Source organism: Podospora anserina, chromosome 2, assembly GCF_000226545.1.
Source record: "Podospora anserina S mat+ genomic DNA chromosome 2, supercontig 2".
NCBI lineage: Eukaryota > Fungi > Ascomycota > Sordariomycetes > Sordariales > Podosporaceae > Podospora > Podospora anserina.
The window spans coordinates 1,291,714-1,314,567 of record NW_001914858.1 but is presented as its reverse complement, the minus strand read 5'-3'; the positions used below and the strand labels follow the sequence as shown (position 1 = coordinate 1,314,567).

General features: G+C 52.6%; 5 protein-coding genes across 5 annotated transcripts; 2 read left to right on the top strand and 3 right to left on the bottom strand.

Annotated features, from left to right (window-relative positions):
- Window positions 1–5,336: 5,336 nt before the first annotated feature.
- On the top strand, window positions 5,337–6,245 carry PODANS_2_3400 (uncharacterized protein; the record flags this gene model as incomplete). The annotated part of the gene is made up of 1 exon (XM_001911054.1): window positions 5,337–6,245. The coding sequence occupies one exon, from the start codon at window positions 5,337–5,339 to the stop codon at window positions 6,243–6,245; it is 909 nt and encodes a 302-aa protein (XP_001911089.1).
- A 4,728-nt stretch (window positions 6,246–10,973) lies between these two features.
- PODANS_2_3395 (uncharacterized protein) lies at window positions 10,974–11,600 on the top strand (the record flags this gene model as incomplete). The annotated part of the gene is made up of 1 exon (XM_001911053.1): window positions 10,974–11,600. The coding sequence occupies one exon, from the start codon at window positions 10,974–10,976 to the stop codon at window positions 11,598–11,600; it is 627 nt and encodes a 208-aa protein (XP_001911088.1).
- A 2,578-nt stretch (window positions 11,601–14,178) lies between these two features.
- PODANS_2_3390 (uncharacterized protein) lies at window positions 14,179–15,646 on the bottom strand (the record flags this gene model as incomplete). The annotated part of the gene is made up of 2 exons (XM_001911052.1): window positions 14,179–14,611; window positions 14,697–15,646. 2 exons carry the CDS (start codon window positions 15,644–15,646, stop codon window positions 14,179–14,181), a joined length of 1,383 nt encoding a protein of 460 aa, XP_001911087.1.
- Window positions 15,647–15,904: 258 nt separating this feature from the next.
- PODANS_2_3380 (uncharacterized protein) lies at window positions 15,905–16,570 on the bottom strand (the record flags this gene model as incomplete). Its single annotated transcript, XM_001911051.1, has 2 exons — window positions 15,905–16,307; window positions 16,362–16,570. 2 exons carry the CDS (start codon window positions 16,568–16,570, stop codon window positions 15,905–15,907), a joined length of 612 nt encoding a protein of 203 aa, XP_001911086.1.
- Window positions 16,571–19,192: 2,622 nt separating this feature from the next.
- PODANS_2_3370 (uncharacterized protein) lies at window positions 19,193–22,854 on the bottom strand (the record flags this gene model as incomplete). Its single annotated transcript, XM_001911050.1, has 3 exons — window positions 19,193–19,449; window positions 19,522–22,210; window positions 22,273–22,854. Coding segments are annotated over 3 exons (3,528 nt in total), but the record flags the coding sequence as incomplete, so codon positions are not given.

Genomic DNA, 22,854 nt, shown 5'->3' with positions numbered 1-22,854 from the left:
GGAGAAGGAAATGCGGAGGTCAGTACAACCTGTGCAGCAAGCACGACGTGTTATGGCTGAGTTTCGGGAAGGGGGTGATATCCGGGCTGTCGGGTAAGGTGAGTGGTGTGTGAGATTAGTGATTGTGGGGGGAGGGATGAGTCGTCGTCAATTGTTTTTGTTGATGCTGAGTGTGTGAGGTATCTGCGGGAGGTATATTCGTGTTGGGTCTCCTCGGGAATCAGAGGTGAAGACAAAGGGATATGATGTCAATGAAGAAGAAGAAGAGAAAACCACAGGAAAACCCCGGGCACTCAAGATACGCTCAACAGTGGCCCTGCCCACTGTAAACATACCAACCAAAAAAAGAAAGAAAAAAAAAAAGCTTAGGCAAAGGGATATATGAAAAAATATTTGTTGTGTAAACTTTATAATAATGATGATCATCATACTCCCCCCCTTCAACCACCAGGGTTGGAGAGGAGTCCCAAGTGTCCTATCATACAGCAAATTTCCCATTCTGTCATAACCCATCTCATGAAGAAACTCGTATCATAACATCCCAATCATAACGTTCGTATATGTTCCCGGTGTCGGTAAAAGAAAAAGAAAAAAGTCTAGGCAATACCCTGTCGCTAATGCCCACCGCCCATAATAAAAGAATATCTGCCGGTCGTTGTCATCGTCGTCGTCTAATTCGTACTCGTCATAGTCGTGTGTCTTTGTCTTGTCCTCATACCATGCTCATGTCGTCTCGTACTGGCGTTGCTTTTGTGTTGTTCATAAGGTAGTTTCAAATTATCATTCATGCGGTACAGTGACCCCTAGTTTCCTTTTTGTGGTAGTGATTTACCGCCGCCTTGACGAGTGAGCCGACGACGACGGTGCTGGGTAATAAGCCTTGCAGTCGTCACAGTACTCCTCCATGCGGATCGTCTGCCATATCGACCTCTCCCCGCAGCGGGTCTGGATCATGCTGGCCGGGTCGCAAAAGGTGGCAAACGAGAAGGTGATGTGCTTGCAGAGGAAGGCGTGGGCGTAGTATTTACACATCTTGTGTCTCTGTATGTGGTATGATGCAGATATGATGTATGGTAGTTGTGGCCGTGGGATGTCCGCGGGATGAGGGTTGAGGCAAAGTCAAGTTAAGGTTGGCCCGAGGTGGAGAGAGATGGAGAGAGAGAGAGAGAGAGAATATATTGTGCGTACTCCGTGTCTGGTGATGAGAGAGGTGAAGTCTTTGGATGGGATAGGAAGGAACAGGGGACACATAAACTTAAAGTAAGAGAGAGAAAGAAAGAAAGAACGCCTTGTTTCTATTTTAAACTACTATCACAAAATGGAATGTAGGGTATGCAGGAATAAAAGTGAGATGATATAGATGAGACCTGACCTTTTGGCAACTTTCCAACTCACCTTCTTCGTATAACATCCCACATCGAGTCCAAAGCCTAGGCAACCACAAACCGGAATATCGGGACTGGCAGTGTTGCGGTGGGATGGGACAGACAAAATGGGGATAAACCAGCTGAAGAGCCAGTGGCGAGATGGTTCCCGCCTCATATGCGCAGCAAGACAAGTCGTGCAGATCGCCTCAAAGGGCAGGCCCCATCCAGCTTTTGTTCCTGGCTTCGGAGAGGGCTGACTACTACTACTACCACGTTTTGCTTGCTTGCAGCTTCGGCTCTCAGCTCGGCGGTGGGAAAAATGGTGTGTGTTCTGCAGATGGCAGATCGTGTTGCGTATGCCTCTCTTTCTCTGCCGCAATCTAACCGGGCCCCGACGCTGACTCGCTGGAACCTTTTCATCCATGCAGCACGAGGTGGTATGCATCGGGGAGGATAGGTGCAGCCTCAGCTGCCTTGCAGGCTGGGCACCTCGAGTCTTTCATAGGACGACGGCAACCCCATTACCTCCCTCCCAACACAGCCAGTCTGAAAGTTCTCACCGGCGCCTCAGAGGCTGAAAGGCATGATGAGGCCATGGAAGCTGCCGGAAAGGGGAACTCGGGGGGAAGGGTTATCTCACCAACGTCGACTCCACACCGCAACATGGCCGGCATAAGCAAGTGGTTATTCCCCGTCTTTGGGCCGTGCCGTACGGTCCAATGGAAACACGGAACCCGACCGAACGGCGAGCGGCCCCCGGTAGCAGTAGATGGCTCTGCCCCCGAGTCGCAGGCTCCTTAGTCTCGGACTCGATCACTTGATCTTGTGCGGCTTTCGAGATAGGAATGCTCCTAGAACCTGAGGTTGCAGCTGTGCAACACTCACTCACACGTCTGACCGCCTCCCGCCTTCGGGACCCCAAAGTATGGGGAATCGGTGATAGATGATTAGTAGCCAAAAAAGGAGGCTCTTCTCGTCAACCTGGTTTTGTTACCCGAACGTCGGCCGGGAATATTGGGACTCGAAACACAAGAGACGGCTCTTTCCCACGGCGGGCTTTTATAGGGCTGCAGGGCCCAGCCAGTACGACGCAGTGTAACGGAGCAGTGAAGCAATCGAGGTCGATCGGAGCGTTATACGTACTGCTGAGCGTCCCAAAACGGGTGCGGCTCGTGTTGGGTGTGGTTGGGGGCCGAACGACGGTCGATAAACCGAGGGTGTCCCTGATGGACGACCGGTTATCAGCTACTGTTGGAGCTGGAGCTGATTAAAGATGCTGTTTTGGATACCAATTCCAGTCGGGCCGTGGTCCATGGAGGTTGAGCGAGGGGCCTGATCCATCTTCACCGCCAGTTTCTTCTGATGAGGCAAACGAAAGTGGTGCGGAGACGGGCGATTTCGAGGCCAGCGGGAGCCAGCGCTGAGCTGTCAGGAGTACCATGCTGTTGTGTAAAGATGGCGATGCTGGCCATTGAGTGGTAGGTGGTGAGCAGTGAGGGGTGGCCGCAGATGCCCAGGCCAGGTCTTGGCTCTTCTTTTTTCGATGCTGGTTGCTGGACCGCGTTGATTTTGTGTGTTGTTGTTGTTGTTGTTGTCGTCAGAAAAAATGGAGGTGGCTGGGAGTCCAATTGATTGATTTGATATCTGTCTTGTGCTCAATTGAGCAGAGACGAGTATGCCATCGATGCTGCCATGATTGCGGGGAAGGGATCCTGTGATTACATCACCAGTCCAGTTCGAGATGTTGAATCCTGGTTGTAGTGTAAAACGAAGACGAGCACGAGGTGTATGTGCAACCGAAGACCAATCGTGTGAGGCCAATGTTACTTGAGAATAAAAATATTCGACGAGAACGTGGTTCCCGAGACACAATGAAAATCGGGACGTCGCTCTGTCTCACTCAGCCGCTTTTGGGTGGTGGGAATTATGAAACAATGCAGATATGTTAGTGAATGGCAGGAGATTTGCAGGTGATACTAACAGAAACTACCCCCAAGGGACACCAACCCTCATAACCCCTTGCCCCCGCCTTCGATCTTGCTGTTTGATATGTTCGGTACCAGTCAAATCACCGCCGTCTTTTTTTCGACTTCGGATCTCGTCCGTGTGTCGTCCGTTCTTTTTGCCATTGAAGGCTCCTGATACACGACCGGCGCTTGATTGCCGGCGCCTGCGGCTCTCCGACCGTATTCCTCCCCCCCACAGAACCGCGTCTAAGGACCCAGGGCCCAGCAGCAGCGCGTCTTCTGGTCGCCGTATCAGCGTATCATCAGAGAGGAGGCGGTGGACAACTCACCTTGCAGAAACATCCTGCATCTCGAACCACGCCTTGTCCGTCACTCATTTGGGCCTGCTGCTCTCTCTGCCTTCTCTCCCTTTCCCTCCTTTTCCTCTCTCGTTCATCAGTCGCTCATTTGAAGGGCCCCCCTTCGTCCCAAGTCGCTCTTTTTTCTTCCCTGCCCTGACGTTGCAGCTGTCGGTGCGTCTGCATCTGCGTCATCCCATCGAAGCAAGCCGCCATCGCATCGCATCGCGTCCAAGGCAGGTCCACTCGTTCATGCAGGAGACTGGACCCTCGTTGTTCCTTGCTGCTGCTGCTGCTGCTGCTGCTGCTGCTGCTGCTGCTGCTGCTGCTGCTGCTGCTCCTACCTTCCTCTCTTTTGCTCCAGCGCTTCGAGAACAAGAGGAGACAAGAGACAAAACACAAGGCACAAGAAACAAGACAAGATCCCAACCCCCGGTTATGCATCTTGCGCTTTTGCCCTCGTCCACTCTTGGCTAGATTGCCGCCGCCCACACTCACATTCGAAATCCTGCTTACGCGGGGCTCAAAACCCCCCTTGTTTACTTTCCCGACCTCACCCTGCATGAGCCCGCAGCCGACCTGGTATTTTCACCTTTCACCTCGTCTGCGACCTCAAATCCCATCGTGAACTTCAGCTTCTTGACCTCACTTCGACTTCCGCCGCGCCCGGCCCTTGACTCCACCGCGGCTCCCGTTCTCGACTTGGCTCCCGGAGCTGGCCATCTGAAGCGACGCTACCACTTATCACGGCTCCAGGGGTTTCAAAGACACTCCACATCTGGCACCTCGACCTCCCCAGCCCCCAAGTGTGCTCTCGCCTTGATTTTACGGGGCCGTCATCGCCAGTTCTGGGTCGCCGGTTTGACCGCTCTGCCCCTGGTCCACCGATACGGGGATCCCCTCAACGTCCAACGGCGTCTGCGTTTGTGCTGCTGCCGCTCGTTGCTGCTGGATCTGCTGCGGTCTCTCCCGCTCCCGCTGCCGCAGCTGCAGAACCTGGGGAGGATTTGACATCTGCCATTGCGGGTAAACGACACATGCCATCGAGACCCGGACGTCGTCGCCATGCCCAGTCTCGCAAACCGCACACTCACCACCACCGCCTCTGACTCCCAGCCTCGACTCTTCCTCCTGTCCTCTCGCTCCTAACGACGGATTGTCTTGCCTGTTTCACGAGGCTGCCGATTCGCTGTTCAACTTGTACAAATTGCGCTTTGGGAGGCTGCCCGCTTTCGCTGTATCATATTGGTCAGTACTCCTCCAATCGTCATGCTCAACATCCGACACCCGATTCTCATGCCAACTTTACAGTCCTTTCTGTAATTAAAACGGAGCCATTCCTCGGACTGCGGCTCGTGGCGCTTGATTGTGGCTCCACGGCGAGGCCGGATCAAGAGCCTCTTTGACTATACTAAACACAGACCAAGTAGCCCCTCCCGTTTCGGATGCTTTTCGACTTTTGATGCAGAATACGATCAGCCCCAAGCAACCACCAGTCACCCGCACTCTCGGTTTTCTTATAGGACCGGCCCTGCATTACTTGTTCTTTACACCTCGGTTGCACCAACCCATTGCATAGCTTCACCGTAGCCGGGCTCTTCCTCTGCTTTGCGTTCTCTTAACAGGGCAAGAGGTCACAGACCCATTCTCCTCCGTCTGGCTTCATGGCGTCCTCCGAAGTTGATCAAAAGTTTCTCGGCAAGGCCGCCAAGGCCGTCGAGCACGAAAACCCCCTGCTTGCTTCCGTCCTGTACAAGATCCTGGGACTCTCCATCAACCTTTCACATCAGCTTGTCAAGGCCAAGAAACAACGACGGCCGGATGGAACCCCCACATCAGCCCAACTGGATCTGTCATTTCACATAATATGGCTCTCTCGAGAAGGATTGGTGTTGCTGGAGCAGTATGTGGTGCCCATGGTGGGAGCCTATACCGAACTCAAGGTGCTCGCATACAAGCTGCGTGCTTCCTTCTACCACATTTTCGTCCTATTCCACAACACGCCCCCGGTATCTTCGATGGGCGTCAACACACCCGACCCCCAGAATACACCACAATCACGACTGGACAAGGGCAAGGGAGTCGCGGCGGATGACGGCGGTGCTCCATCAAGCGCAAAACCAAGCCGAAATTTTGAAGGAGGACCGGTTGGGCCACCACCAGGCTTTGGTCCTGAGTCACCATCAGCGTTCCTTCTCAAGCCCGGCGATTATTTACCAATAGCCCATCAGTACTTCAAGGAGGCTGCCGAACTTGCCGACAAGATCTTGTGGGGCTCACATTCATTACGCCTGTCCGTCAAGACAGAGTATGCTGCCTTTTTATACGAATGTGTCCACGATTTCGAAGGAAGTCGAAAATTGGCCAAGGAGACAGTCGCCCAGGTCTATGACGCCACGGAAGGAATCGACAACGACATGTTCAACGATGCCTGTGAACTAGTGACCGTTTTGGGGAAGATGATGAAACGAGGGCTTAATTCGAGCAACAAGAACCCAGCATCAAGCACGGGCTCGCAGCCGCCAGCGAGGACAGAGCAGGGCGAGCCAAGCGCGCCACCAGGGATGATATAACGGAGACTTCGAAAGACGATCACGGTTTTCTACTTGTTCGAATACTACAACCCCAGTTCGAAAATAATACAACCCTTATATACTCGGTGATTTTCCGCGCAAATTTCCGGCATCAAACTGGGACATGCTTCTCGTTTCTCGCAATCATCTTTGTATGCATATACTGTACATACGTTTTCCGGGAAGGGTGGGGGGTTAAGAGGGAAGGAAGGGTGGACGGGTCAAAAAGGAGTTTTGCAGTGGAATCTTTTTTCTGCTTTTAATGTTTATTGTGTTTTTTTTTCTGGCATTATTTGTATGCTCCTCTTGTCTTTCTACTGTTGGTCGATGATACCCGATACGTCGAACTCAGGCGACGGTTGTCTTTTGGTGTTGATACTATTCTGTCTGTCTGATGGTGGTGTGTGTGGGTATGTGTCTGTGTGTGTGTTTGGAGTTTTGTTGTCTTGTCGGTTGTAATTTGGGTTTTTTGGTATTTATGGGGGAAATTTGTGTGTTGGTGTTGAAGGAGGGGATGGGTGGAGGGAAGGGGGAGGGTGTATTTATGGTAGATTTGACATATTGATGTTGATTCGAGTGGATTTGTTTGTGTTTTTGGATGTGTTGATTTTGTGATCGAGGTTTGTCATGGGAGGCTTTGGAGTTGCTCCCCAGTAATCAGTACACCTCATGAAAGATCCACCAAAGGCCTAAACGACCCTGCTGAACATGAATTCGACACACCACACCCGTTGACAACTCGGTATAGTCACCCGATCCTCTTCCACCCACCTGAAGCCAAGCATCAGTGGCGTCCACCACAAATATCAAGCCACTAACAGCAACAACACCCACATGAAGAATGGTGTCAAGGGACAAGGGTGTTTGCTCCCTTTATCAACGCGTGTGCCAGTCCTCCCTGTTTCTGAAATGATCACTGGTTGTTGTTGGTGGTTCTTCTGATTGTTGTTGGCGGTTCTTTGCTTTTGAAGTTCACTGGACTAAGGGATTACCCAACAGCCAGTCCACGACATCTTCATCAACAAAACCTCTATCAGTCCAGAAAGAAACACAAGTTCAGTTGGGCATGGCTAACAGCCGTCGTAGAAAGACTTTTAGGGGTGTACTCGAACCAACAACGACCGAGACCTCGACGAACATGCGAAGATGACGGGATCATGAAAGTTGGGTGATTCTGAAGACGGCTGTTGGATACAATGATGTAGATTACAGAGAGGCTGCCGAATGGGCCTCTTATAGCCACAAATATAAGAAGAATATCGGATGTTGGAAGAGTGAGCCACTGAGGCTACACCGTCTGAAGACAATAACCACGTCACCTTACCTCCTGAAACAAAGCAAACGAGTGAAATTGGTAATCGGACCATTTGGTGTAATAGCATGACATAGCAATCCAGTCTGATGGCTTGAAATGACTTAGCATCTGAACATCGGCGACAGAATGACCTTGAACCACCAGAAATACCGCAAGCCACGAGGGTAGCACGAGAGACAAGGGATCAACAAGTGGAGTCTTGTAGGGTTGTTAAGTTGGAAGGGAAACTTTGTCAACTTCAAGCTTGCCTATAACATTGTGATGAAAGTAAGCCTGAATAGATCTAATCTCTATGAGGGAGGACCGACTGGCCAGAAAGATGTCTTTGTCTACTCATGGGGAAGTTTGGAACTCGTACTTGAAGATAACACTCGGTGCTTTCACAACCACGACATAACCTTGATGTACATCAACGCATAACTATAACCTTATGAGCCCTTGAAATTTAGAGATAAGAGAAAGCGGCTGACAAAATTAAGCATTTGGGAGCTAGGTCATTAGAGCTGACATCGCCGTCGTCACACAACACAAAGCAATAAGTACTGATAGGCCTATAATCATAAGACGGTGTGCACTCAATGCTCTAATCCCTGTACTCTTTATTGCCTCCTCATCTGTCCAGCAGCCTGCACAAATCACCATCACCCTGCCGACAACTCACCGAAATCACCCCTGAAATTCCGCTCAGCAGAAAAAAGGGGTGATGTAAACAAAACTGGCCGGCCAGTCAAAACAAGTCCTACCAAAAAAAGGAGCATCCCAATCCCACCAGACAAAAGAAATCTATCGCCCCCCCCGCCAAAAGAAAACACCCTCTCCAGCCCAACTAAATCCTCCAACTTAGCCGTAAAAGCTCAACAAAATCGGATGAGAAATAGACCGAGGAAGCTTGAGAATGTCATCTGATAGCGCCTCTCTTATGTCTGCAAACAAGCCTCACGGCATGGCTTCAGATGAGCACTAGTGGCAAACATGGTATCAGGATTCGAATTTTTCACCTCGTCATGTGGACAAGAACACAGCGGGGTCATCAAATCAATAAAAGAGACACGCTGTAGTATTTTCTTCGAATATATCTCTGCTGGCAAGCTTTGACCTGGCCAAGCGGCCAAAAAGCAAACAGACCCGAAGGATCACGATCAGTTATTCTACACTACTGTTTACTACCCTTCATTCAACCTCCATTTGGAAAGTACCTTGAACAGCTTTCTATTGTGCAGTTCGCACTGCCCAGCAACAACCCCCCAAAAATCACCCCCTGAGTAGAGAGAGGGACCCACAAAAAAGGGGCTATGGGAATGTAAAACAAACCAACAAAAGTACAACCAGGCAGCATAAACTAGATATTAAAAGACTCTAAACAATAAAGATCACAGGCACAAGCAAACTAGCAATGGAAATGAAACCCATCACTGGCTCTGTCCCCCTTGGCCGCCATGTCCGCCAAAGCTATTCGGCGGACGCCAGCGTCGACTAACGGGATCCAAGACCCAGTCACTTTGAGGGGGCGGAAGCACTCGATTTTGCTGCTGCTGCTGTGGCTGTTGCGGTTGTTGCTGCCCAGGATAACCTGGTCCAGGATAACCTTGTCCAGCGACATACGCCTGAGCTCCTGACTGCGCAGCGGGATTCTGCTGCTGATAGTAGTAAACCCCCGCCCGCACAAGCCTGCTGGCTCGACTGGGCTTGTGAATATCCTGGGGCGTAGTATTGTTGACCGGGCTGTGGGGCATAGCACTGGTGCGCGCGTTGAAGCTGCTGTCCCTGCTGTTGCTGGGGTGCATACGCCTGCGTCTGCGCCTGTTGGTATGCCTGCTGCTGCTGCTGAGCAACAGCATTGTAGCCAGCTGGGTTCTGGGCTTGTGCAGGCGCAGGATAATGCACAGCCTGGGGAGAATGTTGAAGCGGTGGCTGGCCGCGACATCCGTCGTCGTGGCATCTTTGTATGCTCGAATCCCAAAGGAAGTTGCAAGTAGGGCAGTACCATCCTCCTTTAGCTCCGGACATTGTGATCTGCGATAAGACTTTGGAATCGATGAGAACTGGTGAAGGCTGTGGAGGGTGGGCTGCTTGAGTGTTGCTCGCTTGCAGATGCTGGTGCCATGGAAAGAAGATGAAGACGGTGATGGTGATGGAGAGCAAGTGGAGGAGTTGATGATGGCCATGACAAGGCAGTTATACTGGTACATTGAGGTATGATGAAGAACCTCTCTGGCTGCAGCAGAGAACTCTTGATGCTTTTGTGACGTGGAAGCAAACAGGAAAAGGGGCAAGAATATGAAGCATGAAACTGAATACACAAGGAAACTACAGCCGCGAGATCCAGACTTTGACATCAGTCTCCATGTGACAGAACCAATTGCTGCCAGTATGTTCTTCAGTGTAGATATTTAAGGACTGCCAGTGATTTCCCCAGCTTAGCATGTACTCTTGCCAGCTTCCCATCAGCAACAACACTCATCCAACCACCTTACCTATCTCGCAACTCTTCAAGTTGGCCCGTTTTTCGCCACTCTATCAAGAACCTTCATACTTTCCGCAGCTCTGCGAAGATGCGCAGTTGTCACTTAGAGATTCGCCCCTGTGAATGTCCCTACGTCAGACCCAATGCTTGTCCTTCGGCAACGCCCATCCAGCAGCAGATGCCACTCAGATTATATGCGGCAGTTCTTGCCGTTATCAGGGAAGACCATGGATGTGCTGCAGATGCACTGAATGGACCGCGATGACTAGCCAGTGCCGCTGATCTCGTTTCAACACTGACTAAATGTCTTAAGAAACCTTGAGATCTCAAGCAAAGATAGAGCCTCCCAGGGCTAGGTCCACTCCGCCTGTCGTCCAAGTGGACGCTGCCTTGATCTTTCCTCCTCAACTCAACTGTACCTTTCTCTAGCACACATTGAATCCCAAATGCACTTTTTGAGGACGACCCAGTTCGAGGATGGACTTTTCACCCATTCTAAACACCAAGCCATCCATCTACCACAACCACTTACGTTCCATCTTCTTGTAGACCCCCTCAACATGTGCTTCAGACACTCCATCGTCCACTCCTGCCACTCCTTCAGCTCCGCACGCAGCCTCTGCTCAGCCTGCCCATCCCAGGGCCGGTCCCGAACCCAACTCTGCAGCGAGGCAGAGGCGACCGATCCCTGGACCGCCGCCAGCTCTGCACCAACACTCTATTCCTCCCAGCCATGCGTATACCGGGATTGTTACTGCCAGGGCAGGCCATGGTCTTCCTGCAAATGCGGGACAGAAATCGAAGAGGGCGGTAGATGCACGAATGATACCTGCAGTGGGAGAGGAACCCGAGGTCACCACAGATGCTGCAAGGATTGCACGCAAGATCCCGAGCTGCGCATGTTGCTCTTTCGTTACTTTCACCTTTCGGGAGCTGACAGACAATAGCAATGGGAGGTTACCACGACGTCGAATTTCCCCATGAGGAACCGGGGTTCTTCCCCAGAAGCCCTCCGTTCCACTACCCCGACGGCCTCCGTGATGGCATTGCCGATTTTTCGATAACCGATCCTGCACTTGGTCTGGAACAACATGGCCCTGTGTCTGTGCCTGTTGTTCAACCCATCTTGGTGCCCCCGCAGCCTCCCGCCCAAGAGACACCCATGACTGCGGTTGTGGATGCCACTGCACCTCCCGGCGGCACCGACAGCGGTATCAACGGCGGTAGCGGTGCACCTACCAATGGCAATCGGGGCCCGTCTCCTGCGTGCTCCTACGGCTCGTCTCCAGCCCCGGCTGCGTCTCCAGCTGCTGTCAAGGATGATGGTAATGGCGGATCCAACGACAAGCAAGGATCTGACGGCAATGACGAATCCAACAACACTGGCGGTCAATCAACTGCCTCTTGGAGCATCGTTCACTCTCTTCCAAGGCTTACTCGATGCTTTCTGACGCCTCGTCTTTATGTTTCAAGGCACTGCCTATGTTTTTTGAGGCCGTTTTCATACACTGGATTGGAGGGCTTGGTACATTTCTGGAAGCGTGGATATTTCTTTTCAAGGCCTCACCACGGTTGATCAGCGTCACTAAGCAATTATCTTAAGCCTGTCGAGTATTTCCAAGACCAAATCATTTTCCCAATGGATAGCTCTAAACCTCAAACGTGTCATGGTCCTGCGGCCGGTTGGTTGTACGTGACAGGCGCCCCTGTGTGCAGCCTCCCGTGTTGTTGGTGTTTGTGTCAAGGGTGACACAGGGGACCACGGGGGCGCACAGTTGACTCGGGAAGACACAGCATGATGCTGCTGGTAGCCAGCGCAGTGCGAGTGTTGTGTGTGCGTGCGTGTGTGTGTGTGTGTGTGTATAAAAGGGCTCTCGGCCGTTTTCTTCTTCTCTTTTGATCTGATCATTTCTTTTTTTTGGTTAACTCTTTACTCCTTTTTGTTTCTGATTTGGATTTTTTTTTTTGCTGCTGGCAAGCTGTTGTCAGCTTGCTGCTGTGGTGTTACCGACCATTATGGTAATAGCGTGGATGTGCTGTCAGTGCGACTTTAGGAATCGGGATGGGCGGTACTGTGGGGGGCAGATTGTGGGGAGAGGGCAGATTGTTTATGAGGTTGCTTGTGGGCATGGGAGGTGTGAGGGGTGTAGGGAGGGGGGTAGAGGTGAGTTTCGGGAATGCTGATATGGGTTCTGGGGTGGTGTTAACTGTTGGCAGGACCGCAGTCGTTGTTGGAGGCACAGGGGCAGTATCAGGGTGGTTACCAGCAATATTATCCACAGCAGGAGGAGGTTCGTCAAACCGCGACTCTTCAGCCTCTGATGTCAGATCAGCAGCCTTCAGCACTGAGCTCCTGGTTTTGGAAGACCGGATCCATCGGATTGACGATGCCGTCGTCTGAGTTTCGACCTGCCGGCGTGCGGGACACGGAAGGGGACGAAGAGTACTGGGTTAATTGGTTCACACAGGGGATTCGACCGCCCCCTGAACCGGCGTGTGATCCATGGACAAATCCAGACAACAACGTGTCAGGCCCATTCCCGCAACCTAATCAATCTACCCCTCTTCCTCACCCTAACCCGCCACCACCACCACCACCAACCCACGAAACAACCACCACCACCACCTCCCCCCTCCAAACCTACCTCACCTCCCGCCTAAAATCCCAATCCACCAAACCCTGCGTCATGACAATAGGTGAATACGACAAAATGATGTCCGGCGCCCCAGCATACACACCCCCAGTGGGGTACCTAGCCGACTACGCTATCCTCACAGCAACCTCTTCCCACCACCACAAGGAAAAGGAAAAAGATCGGAAGAAGAGAGAAGAGATGATGAGACGGGAGGAAAAGGCCTCTTTTGGGTTTGCCGAACGGGTGTGGAGGCGGCATTGTGATGTTGTTAGGGTGAGGGATCCGGAGGGGGAGTTTGGGGAGGGAGGGTATGACGTGGAGGATCAAGGGGAGGAGGTGAAGATGGAGTTGGATGAGGGGGATTATGCTCGGTTGCAGCAGATTTCGAGACGGAAGAAGAGGACGGGGGAGGAGGTTGGGGAACAGAGTAGGAAGGTTAAGGGTAAGGGGAAAGAGAGGGAGAGGGAACAGGTGGGGGAGGGGACGAGGGGGAAGAGGGATAAAGGGAAGGGGAGGGAGAAGGGGCAGGATTATTTTACTGAGACGGTGCAAGGTGGGCAGACGTGGGGTTTTGGGGGGTTGGATGGGGGGATGGATGTTGATGAGGCTGAGGTGGAAGGAGGTGGGTGTGATAAGGGTTGTTATCAGGCTACTGTTGAGGATGGGGAGGAGGAGTTGTGATGGTTGTGGGAATAGGGGGTTTGTTTTGTTGACTTTTGTTTTGCTGTTGTCAGGGGTGGCGGAGGATGGGAATAGGGTTAGGGTAATGCCTAGGATATGATTCCTGTGAGTTGTTCTCATTGCTTGTTTGCGCTTGTGGTTTCAAGTGGTATGTAGGATAATGCTTTCAGACGATGTTTACCTGACTTGATGTGGGTTTTGTAGGTTTGTTTGGTGGACATGTAACAGTGCGAGCAAGACACGTTGAGTTGAGAAGCTCGAGGTCGAGTCGCAAGTCATGGTAAACAAAACACTCGAGACTCCCACAACTCCTGCACCTCAAAAAGGTCAAAAACAAAACAGCAGAGGTCTTCAACTGGGTAATAGCAAAAATACCAGATATTAAGATAATGAAAAAAAAAGAAGAAAAAAAAGAAGAAAAAAAAAGAAGAAAAAAAAGAAGAAAAAAAAAGAAGAAAAAGAAAAGAAAAGAAAAAGGGCAAAAGCTTACCGGGCCATCCCACCCAGACACGTGTCTGGGAGAGGTGGCCGGCTACAAAAACTCCGGTGGTTTTACTTCGAATCGAACTCAGGAGCTATCGGTGTTGCAAGCTCCCGGCGGGGGAAGGTAACAGCAGCCCCTCCACCTTGACCATTTGTCCTGACCACGAAGTGTGGCGCCCTGGTCAAGATTACAGGGCTGCTGTTGGAAGGTGGGTGAGGAAGGTGGTATATATACCGTGGTTTTGTCTCTTGGTGTCCCGCCTCTTCTCCTCATGTTCGCTCAGTCGGCCCATAACATCAGCTCGACCTCCCGTGGTCACCGCCCACCGCCACTCACACAATCCACCTCGCGCCTCACAACTTACTCTTCCTCCTCCACTTCGCATAGGGATGCTCCTCACCCACCCTCTCCGGCACCAAATGATCGACCGCCCTCGTGTTCACCAACCCCGGGTGCAACTCCTCCAAACTCGTCACCCCACACATCTTCATCGTCGTCACCAGCTCATCGTTCAAAATCTCCAAATACCTCTCCACCCCCTCCCTCCCATAGAGCCCCAAGGCCCACAGGGGGGCCCTCCCAAAGCCCACCCCCCTCGCCCCCAAACACAACGCCTTGAACACATCCGTCCCCCTCCTCACCCCCCCATCAATCAACACCTCCATCCTGTCAAACACCCCCGGACAACACCTCTGCAGCTCCAACAGCACCAAAATCGTCCCGGTGGCAGTCTCAAGACTCCTCCCTCCATGGTTGGAAATAGACAATCCCATCCACCAACCCCGTCTCCATCGCCCTCACCGCATCAGCCGCAGTCTGCACCCCCTTCAACACAAGCTTAACCCCCTCCGGCAACAAGCCCTTCACCCACCCCAAATCCTCCCACGAAAACGAATCATCAATATACCCCCCCATCACCCTCCCCAACGCCGCCCCTTTCCCGTCCCCAACAGCAGCTGCCGTCCCCGCCATCGGAGCCAGTCTCTCCCCCCCAGCAGCAGTGGGGATCCGTTCATCAGCCTCCCGCTTCCCAGGCACCGGCGCATCAACCGTGACCATCACCGCCCTGACCCCATTCCTCACCGCCTCTTCAATCACCCTCTCAGAATTAACCCTGTTTTTATCAACATACAACTGCAGAAACGCCGGGTGAGAGGTATTTTGCCCAGATAAAATCTCCGACAGGGTGAAGGATGCAGACGTGCTGATTGTTTGGGCCATGTCGAGGTTGGAACAAGCCAGTGCTATGGCCTTTTCACCAGACGGGTGGATTATTTTCCCCAGGGAGGTGGGGGAGATAAATATGGGTGATGAGACGGGGCAGTTGAGGATGGTGGTGACGAGGGGGGTGGTCGGGGTGGAGACGTTGATCAGGATGCGGGGGCGGAGGGTGAGGTGGGAGTAGAGGGAGGAGTTGGCGCGGTGGGTGAGGCAGTCGGTTGCGGCGGAGGAGATGAATGCGGTTGCCTTTGGGGTGAGGGAGGGGATGGCGGCGAGGGGGAAGTCATGGGGGGAGATCAAGGTTGATAATGGGGGCTTGGTGGGCACAGATGAGAATATCTGGGGAACGGGGGTTTGGATCGAGTCAGATGATCCGATTTGTGCTGTTGGAGGAAGGGAAGTCCGGATTAGGGAGGGCGAGTGCACTTTGTTGTAGGGGACTGAGGCGTCTTGGCCGGCATGTTGAAGGAGGATTTGGAGACCGCCCGGGTGGGAGGGGGCGAAGGCGGTGAGGTCGTAGACTAGGCCGTTGATTGCTAGCCAGAGGGAACTGGGGGAATTATGTTGGGATAGTTCTGCTGGGGATATCTTGCGGGACATTTTTTTATTTTTATTTATTTTTTTGGTGTTTACTTTGTGATGAAGATGGGACCGATGTTGGTTGTTGAGCGAGGAGGTGAAGAGTCCGGGCTTACACCGGGGATATCATCCACCGCCGACCCGAAGCGACGTCACTTTTCTCGGCCGAAGTTACCGATCTTCGGGACAAAGACCCCCGAGCACCGCGGGTCCGACACCCGACACCACCAAAACACACATCACACACACCGATTCTCTCATGCTTTATCATTATCAGTTCTAAGCAAGCGCCCTCCCGACCAACATCTTGGCCCTCTCACTCAACTCCATCCCCAACGCCAACCCCCTCCCCTCCTCGCTCATCTTTCCCCACGTCTTTTGCAGAATGCTGATTATCTTGTCCTCGTCAATCTCAGGCTTGCTCTCGAAATCATCAAACTGGTCGTCCAAAAACACCAAGCAGGCCACGTCCTCCAGCACCTGCGTCTCCTCGTTATTTTTGAGGTCTTCTTTCCTCACCAGCGCAGCTACACGCTCAATCTCTTCTTTGTCCAGCCCAGGCTGGATCTCGTCTGAGGACAGGAGCTCGGTGAGCTGGGTGGCAGCGACAGACTTTTGTTTTGCCCGCCAGGTGAGGTAGCCCGGCCGGGTCATGGGGTAGGTTGAGCGGGGGATTTCCCAGCTTTATTTCACATCATCAGTTTAGTGTTTATGAGGGGGAAAGGGGGGGATATACCGTCGAAAATGCTGCGCTCGACAGGCCAGCTGCAGGGCGGGCGACGCATCCTTTTTCCGCCTGGCCAGCCAGCGAGTCATTTTCTGGGCGTAGTGCAGCTCGTAGGGGACGTCGTTGGGGCCGGGCCGGGGGTCTTGGGCGTGGGCTGCATCGATGAGGTTAAGGGCTGTGGCGTAATTGCCTGGGAGGGGAGGGAGGGGGGTTGTCATTTTTGGTGGCGGCTGCTGGTAAGTGAACGGGTGAGTGGTGAACTCCTTTGTTTGGTGAAGTGGAGATGAGAGACGAAATGGTGCTGTGACCCCCTTTTTTGAGAGGTGGGATGATGTGCTTAGTCAGCAGGCAACGTTCACTCATAGAGAAGAGACAAAAATGTATGAAGAAAATTGGTTCTTTATTAGAGCATTGCTCGGATCTTTTGGGGGATAGGTGAGAGAAATGGTGCTATTAAGTGAAAGGGGATCGGGGTATCGCTTGAGGGAAATGGGGTGATTAGGGCCCAAGGTAATATGTGATGGGAAAGTACTGTTGTAGTGCCAGGTGGTGTGGTAGGGGGACGATGTCTTTGAGTCCTTCTTCCTGTCCTTCTGCTGCTGATGATCCAGCATTTTTCGCGTTCTCTCTCCTCGGTCGTAAACTAGCTTCCATTTTATGTCGTATCTCTTGTGTGAAGCTCTGTCGTCGGCAGCTCATTTGTTGGAAGAAATGCTGCTCTTCCTTGCTATGAGCGTATCGTCTGGGGGCGCTCAAAAGCAGGGAAAGACACCAGACCATCGGGACCCTCCCACTGGCAATCTTTCGACAAACACTTCTGATCCGTGAAATCTCTCTCCCTGTGGTTGACCTCATCGCAGAAGTGGCGAAGTGAGCTTCCGGGAATGGGTTCGGAATTTCTCGCAGTAGATGGTGGTAGCGTGCGTGTGACCGCAGCCGTAGTTGGTATCTCGAGTCTCACACGTCTTGTTTGAAGATTGATAGATGTGATGGTGAGGAAGGGCTGATGAGAGTCTCTGTCGGAAATGCGGAAAGAAAGAAGCGTTTGTGCCGACTCTGCTGATTGTCTGGGGATGATGAGGGAGAGTGTGAGAGATCGTGGTGAATAGGCACATGGTGTTGACACCGGGGTGGAATGGTCGACGACGTTGCTCCGAGGCCGAGTGAGATCCCCAAAATGCTCCACGGGTTGCCAGTTCGTGTGCCTTGACAAAGTCAACACAGCACATGCTTGAGAGGTTGTACGCCAACAGATCAAAATAACCTCCAGGGCTTGAGTACCTAAGTGGTAAAAGGCCATGAAAGAAAATTAATAAGCCTTTAAATTATCTTGCAAGGCCATTAAATTATTTCAAGAGCCTTTGAACCATGTTTTAATGTCTCTTGACTATCTTCTGAGGCTTTTTAACTATTTCTTTACGTTTGATAAGTAGCTGAATTGCAAGCAACACAGAGGTTGACAGCAGCACGGTTCACATTCTCTTTTGAGGCAGCTATCAAGTGACGTTCACGCAGCAAACGCGAAGGGCCGAACCAGGCGCGACAGCCTTGGCAGCACTGCAGTAGACCACGTCCATGTCGGTATGGCCGCAGGCGTAGTAGCAGATTCTGTTCTCGCACATCTTGTCTCGAGGTGGATGATTGGTGTGTGGTGGGTGAGGCGTGGAACTGGTTGAGTGATGAAGCTAAATGTAGCGAGAAGATGTACCTGACTGATGATCCCGTTGATGTATCTGATGGATATCGAGAGAGGAAAAGGAAAGAGTTTGCAGACTGAAAGGAAGCTGTTTGTATAACTTCCTCTGGGACGAGAAGAACCACTCGTCATCTATTCACCTCAAGAGGAGCATGGTCTTTCACTTGAGGCGAGGCGCAACGATTCACTTCCATTTGGTCTGGTCGTCAAGAGCAAAAGTTCGGGGTGAATCTCAGAGGTTGGACGGAAACAGAAACCAATGCCGCTACGCTATACTCATTTCTCGCTCAAAAACTGCAAAACCATATCCTCATGCCCTCTCCCAGCCCTCGCATAACCGCTCAAGGATGGGGACTCGAGTCTCCTCAGGTCCGGCCTCGAGGCTGCCTTGAACCTCTCCAAATTAACCCCCCACCGCGCACTATCCCGTCCCTCAACCCGGCAATAACAACTTGAAGGACACTTGAAGTTCTCGAAATCTTCATCGTAAGTGAAGTAGGGACAGTAACTGTACGCGAAGGTGTGGTTGTCAAGCGGAACAAGAGTGGCACCCCGGCAACAGGCCACCAGGGGCATGACGTGACCGCAGGGGTGGTGTGGATGAGCGTGATCTGGCACATTTTGTCGGTGGAGTGTTGGGATGAAACGATGCCCGTCGTGATGTTGCTCGTACACCGGCCTATTACTTTACTCCTAAAGGCATAACTCACAATATAATATAGGTTAACTCATGTTAGACACCCCAAAAAGCTCACTGGCCAACCCGCCCAGACCAGTGTCTGAAAGAGGTGGCCGGCTACGAAAACCTATTAGGGTGGGTTTTACTCCGGAATCGAACTCGGGAGCTATCGGTTGCAAGCTCGCGGCTTGGGTGGGGGGGGCGCAGTAACAGCAAGCTCCCACATCCTTAACCATTTGTGCTGACCACAAGGGCGCCCTGGTAGAAGAATATTGAAGTTGGTGTTGGAAGCTGTGAGGTTGACCTAATATATGAACCATGGTTTCTTTGCTCCTTCCAGTGTCACCTCTCTTGCTGTCGATAATAACCAAGCTGCATCTACCACCACGACCACCTGGGACAGCCCAACAGTGTTCGTAAATCATCCATCCATTCTCTATTCTACCCCATTTTATCTAATCCCATCTAAGCATCCATCCCGTCCAACTCAATCATCTTCACCACCAACCTGATCACATCCTGCTTCTGCTTGTCAAAGTCCACACCCGGGTTCTCGACCTTTGTCTCGATCAGCTTATCGATCACGCCCCTCAGCCTCGACACCAAGACACCGATTCTCGCCCAGCCTCTCAGTCTCAACCAACCGTCCACCACCAGGCCACGACCCTGCGTGTCGAGTTCAATGGCGCCAGAAAAGAGGAGGAGGGTGTAAGCGTTGAATGCTATTTTTATTTTTTTTATTTTTTTGTTAGCCCACCATGTCAACCACTTCAAAAAGAACAGGACAAACTTACGCGTCAAATCCCTGACAAAAATCTTGCTCGTCGAAATCATGCTGAAATACGACACAAAGCTCGCGTGCCCCGAAAACCCCTGCGAGTCAAACAGCGTGCTGCTGGGGTGGATAAACACCCTCCCGCTCTCCTGAGCAAAGTACTTGATCGTCTTTGCTTCGGGATCCAACTCCACCGCACCAGCCATGGAAGCAGCAAACTTCTTGTCGGGGAACTGAATGCGGCAGATTTGTGGGGAAAATGCAGAGGCTGTCAACGCACGAAGGAGGACCATCGACTGCTGCTGTTGTTGCTGTGAGGCTTGAGGGTTATACCAACGGGGAATGATCCCCATCTCGGTCAAGCTGGAGTAAAACTGGGTGCGGGTGGAAGAGATGTCTGACATGGTGGGATACGATAAGAAGTTCTCGGAGCAGAATTGGCGGATGCGGTGCTGAGGCACGCGATCCGACATCATGGCGTCGAATTCTTGGTAGGCGCGGAGGTCAGTGAGCAGGTCACCGTCGCCTCTAGCGAAGCGCATTTTGGCCTGTTTGGCCTCCTCACGCTTGTCTGGCGGCGACAAGAAGGGACTTTTGGTGCTGAGGATGGCGGCAATGCTGACACAGTCGTCGAGGCAGCCGAAGATCGAACCATAAACCATGAGCTTACCGCACCTCAGATCAGCTGGGATCAAGGACAGTTGTTGACCAAGAGCCGTCAGCTCATCGCCATCCAGAGCGCCCATCCGACGAAGCATATTGATAGCCGCCTCGACCGCTGTCACCTCAGGGGGCGTCGGCGCCCGAGACAAGAAATGGCTGACATCACGGATACCCATCGCTCTCACAGCCAGGCACAGTTGCTCAAGAGGAACTCTCCTGATCTCAGGCTCAGGCCGCTCAGCCATCTGCTGCTCAAGGTTTCGTGTGTAGAGCTTGTAGCAGTTGCCCTCTTGCACACGACCGGCACGGCCACGGCGCTGCTTGCAAGCTGCCCGAGAAGCCCAAGTCTCTTCCAGCTTCCGCATGTTGTTCTGGGGGTCAAATGACGTCTCCTTGACACGACCACTGTCGATAACGGCAACGATGTCGTCGATGGTGATGGACGTCTCAGCAACGTTGGTGGCGACGACAATCTTTCTCTTGCCAGGTGGCGGTGACAAGAACACCTTCTTTTGCTCCTTGGTCTCCAACGAGGCATGAAGCTGCAAGACGTGAAGAGAGCTGACTGATCGCAGGACGTTGCACGCTCTGTTGATCTCTGCCACGCCGGGCAAGAAGATCAAGATACCACCGGCCTTCTGCAAGCTTGACAGCTCCTCATCGATTGCCTTGACAACATCAGCAAGCAGGTCATAGTTGATCCGGTGTCCCAGTCTCTGGATAATCTTGTTGACGGGGTCGACATCTCTGCCAGACGCTTGGTTTGCGCTGTCGTCGTAGTAGTCGTTCCTACCACCGAGATTTCCACCACTGAAGCCAGTGATACGGATGATGTCGTCTAGGTAGAAGTCATTGACAGGATATGTGCGGCCCGCGATCTCGACCAGACCGACCGTGACGTTCTGCTTGTCTACCATGAAGTAATCCCTAAACGAAGACGCGTCAAGAGTGGCGCTCATGAGGATAAGCTTGAGATCTCTCCGTTTGTAAAGAACATCGCGAACAATGCTCAACAAGAAGTCCGTGTCCAAGCTACGCTCGTGGACTTCATCGATAACGATGTGACTGACGTCAGCCAGAGATGCCACCACATCTTCAACCCTGCCACCAGAAGTTTGCAATCTTCTGAGCAACACACCAGTGGTCACAAAAGTGATCTTGGTACTCGGGCTTGTCTTGTGCTCGCCACGAATCGAGAAACCGACCTCCTGCCCAACCTGAGTACATCTCTCCTCAGCCACACGGTCGGCAAGACCGAGAGCAGAGATACGACGGGGCTGGGTGACGATAATGTTGGCACTCCCCCCAAGACCCCGATCGTACAGGTCATCCAGAACGAACTGAACAGACTGCGTAGACTTTCCGGAACCCGTCTCTCCAGAAATGATGGTGACTTGGTTCTGCTGAACAGTCTGGACAACTCTCTGCCTGACTTGCCAAGCCGGCAGTCTTTCTCTCTGCGCCGCCATCTTCTTGTAGTTGGGAGCCTCTGTCCGGGCCAACCACTCCTGCTTGCTCTGCGGGTTTGGTGTCCAATTGATGGGCTTCGGGTACCGTTGCCGCTTCCGTGATGACTTGACCACCGGTCTTGGTACTTCTGAGGCAGCCGATGCCACTGCCGCAACATCTCTCAAAGCGCCTGGCTTCTCGATAATCTCGTTGATATTCTGCTGGATCCAATCCACGATAAAATAAATCTTGGTCTCCTCGCCCTGCAGTGATTCCCTCGCATACGCCAACGCCTTCTTGATGATGCTCAACTTGATGTACGCCGGAAGCTGGGCCTCGATGGCCAAGATGACCTGCGCAGGATACTCGGGCGACTTTCGGAACTGCAAGTATGTCTCCACATCCTTGTGAGTCCCGTTAACAACCCCCTCCAGTCGAATCTTGCACACCTCAGGCGAGCTGCTCGAGTAGAGATCACCAAAGCTCGCCTCGAGAGTAGCCATCTCCTCCTCCCAGCACTCATCCGAGTCCCTCCAGGTATCAAGCTCTTCCTCCTGCGCCTTTTCCTGCTCACCACTCCCGCTCGCCAAGAGCAACTCCTGCAGAGCGCAAGAGCCTTCCCCTCATCACCCCCATTGGCATCATAGATCTTCCTCACCAAATCAACCGAATACCCCGACTCCGCCAACCGCTTGATCGCCCCCTCCCTCCTCAAATCCGTCGCAGCAACCGTAACTCCCGCGCTATACTTCTCCGGCAGCGCCCACCTAGGCAAATCATCCTCCGGAATATGCACCAACAACCACTCCAACGTCTCCTCCCGATCCTTACACTCCTCCACCGCCTCCTCCACATGGCTCTGCCTAAACCCCAGCCCCTTCAACTCCCTCACAATCTCCCCCTTCTGCCTCTCCGTCATCACCACCCCATGCGGATTCCACACCGTCTCCCTCCTCAAAATCTCCTCCAGCTGCGTCCTAGTCTTCCCACCCATCTCAATCTTGGGCACCGTAGCCCACCCCCTCATCAAATTACTCGCCCCCCCACCACCTCCTCCTCCCGCTCCCGCTCCCGACCCCCCACCCGGTCCCCTCATCAGTACCCCCCCAAAGCTCGCCTGCTCCTGCAGCTGCTTCTCCCTCGCAGCCTGAACCTGCGCCCTCTTCTTCACCGCCACCCTCTTCGCCTCCTCCCTCTCCCTCAAGGCCTGGAACGGATCACCCTCATACATCCACCCCCT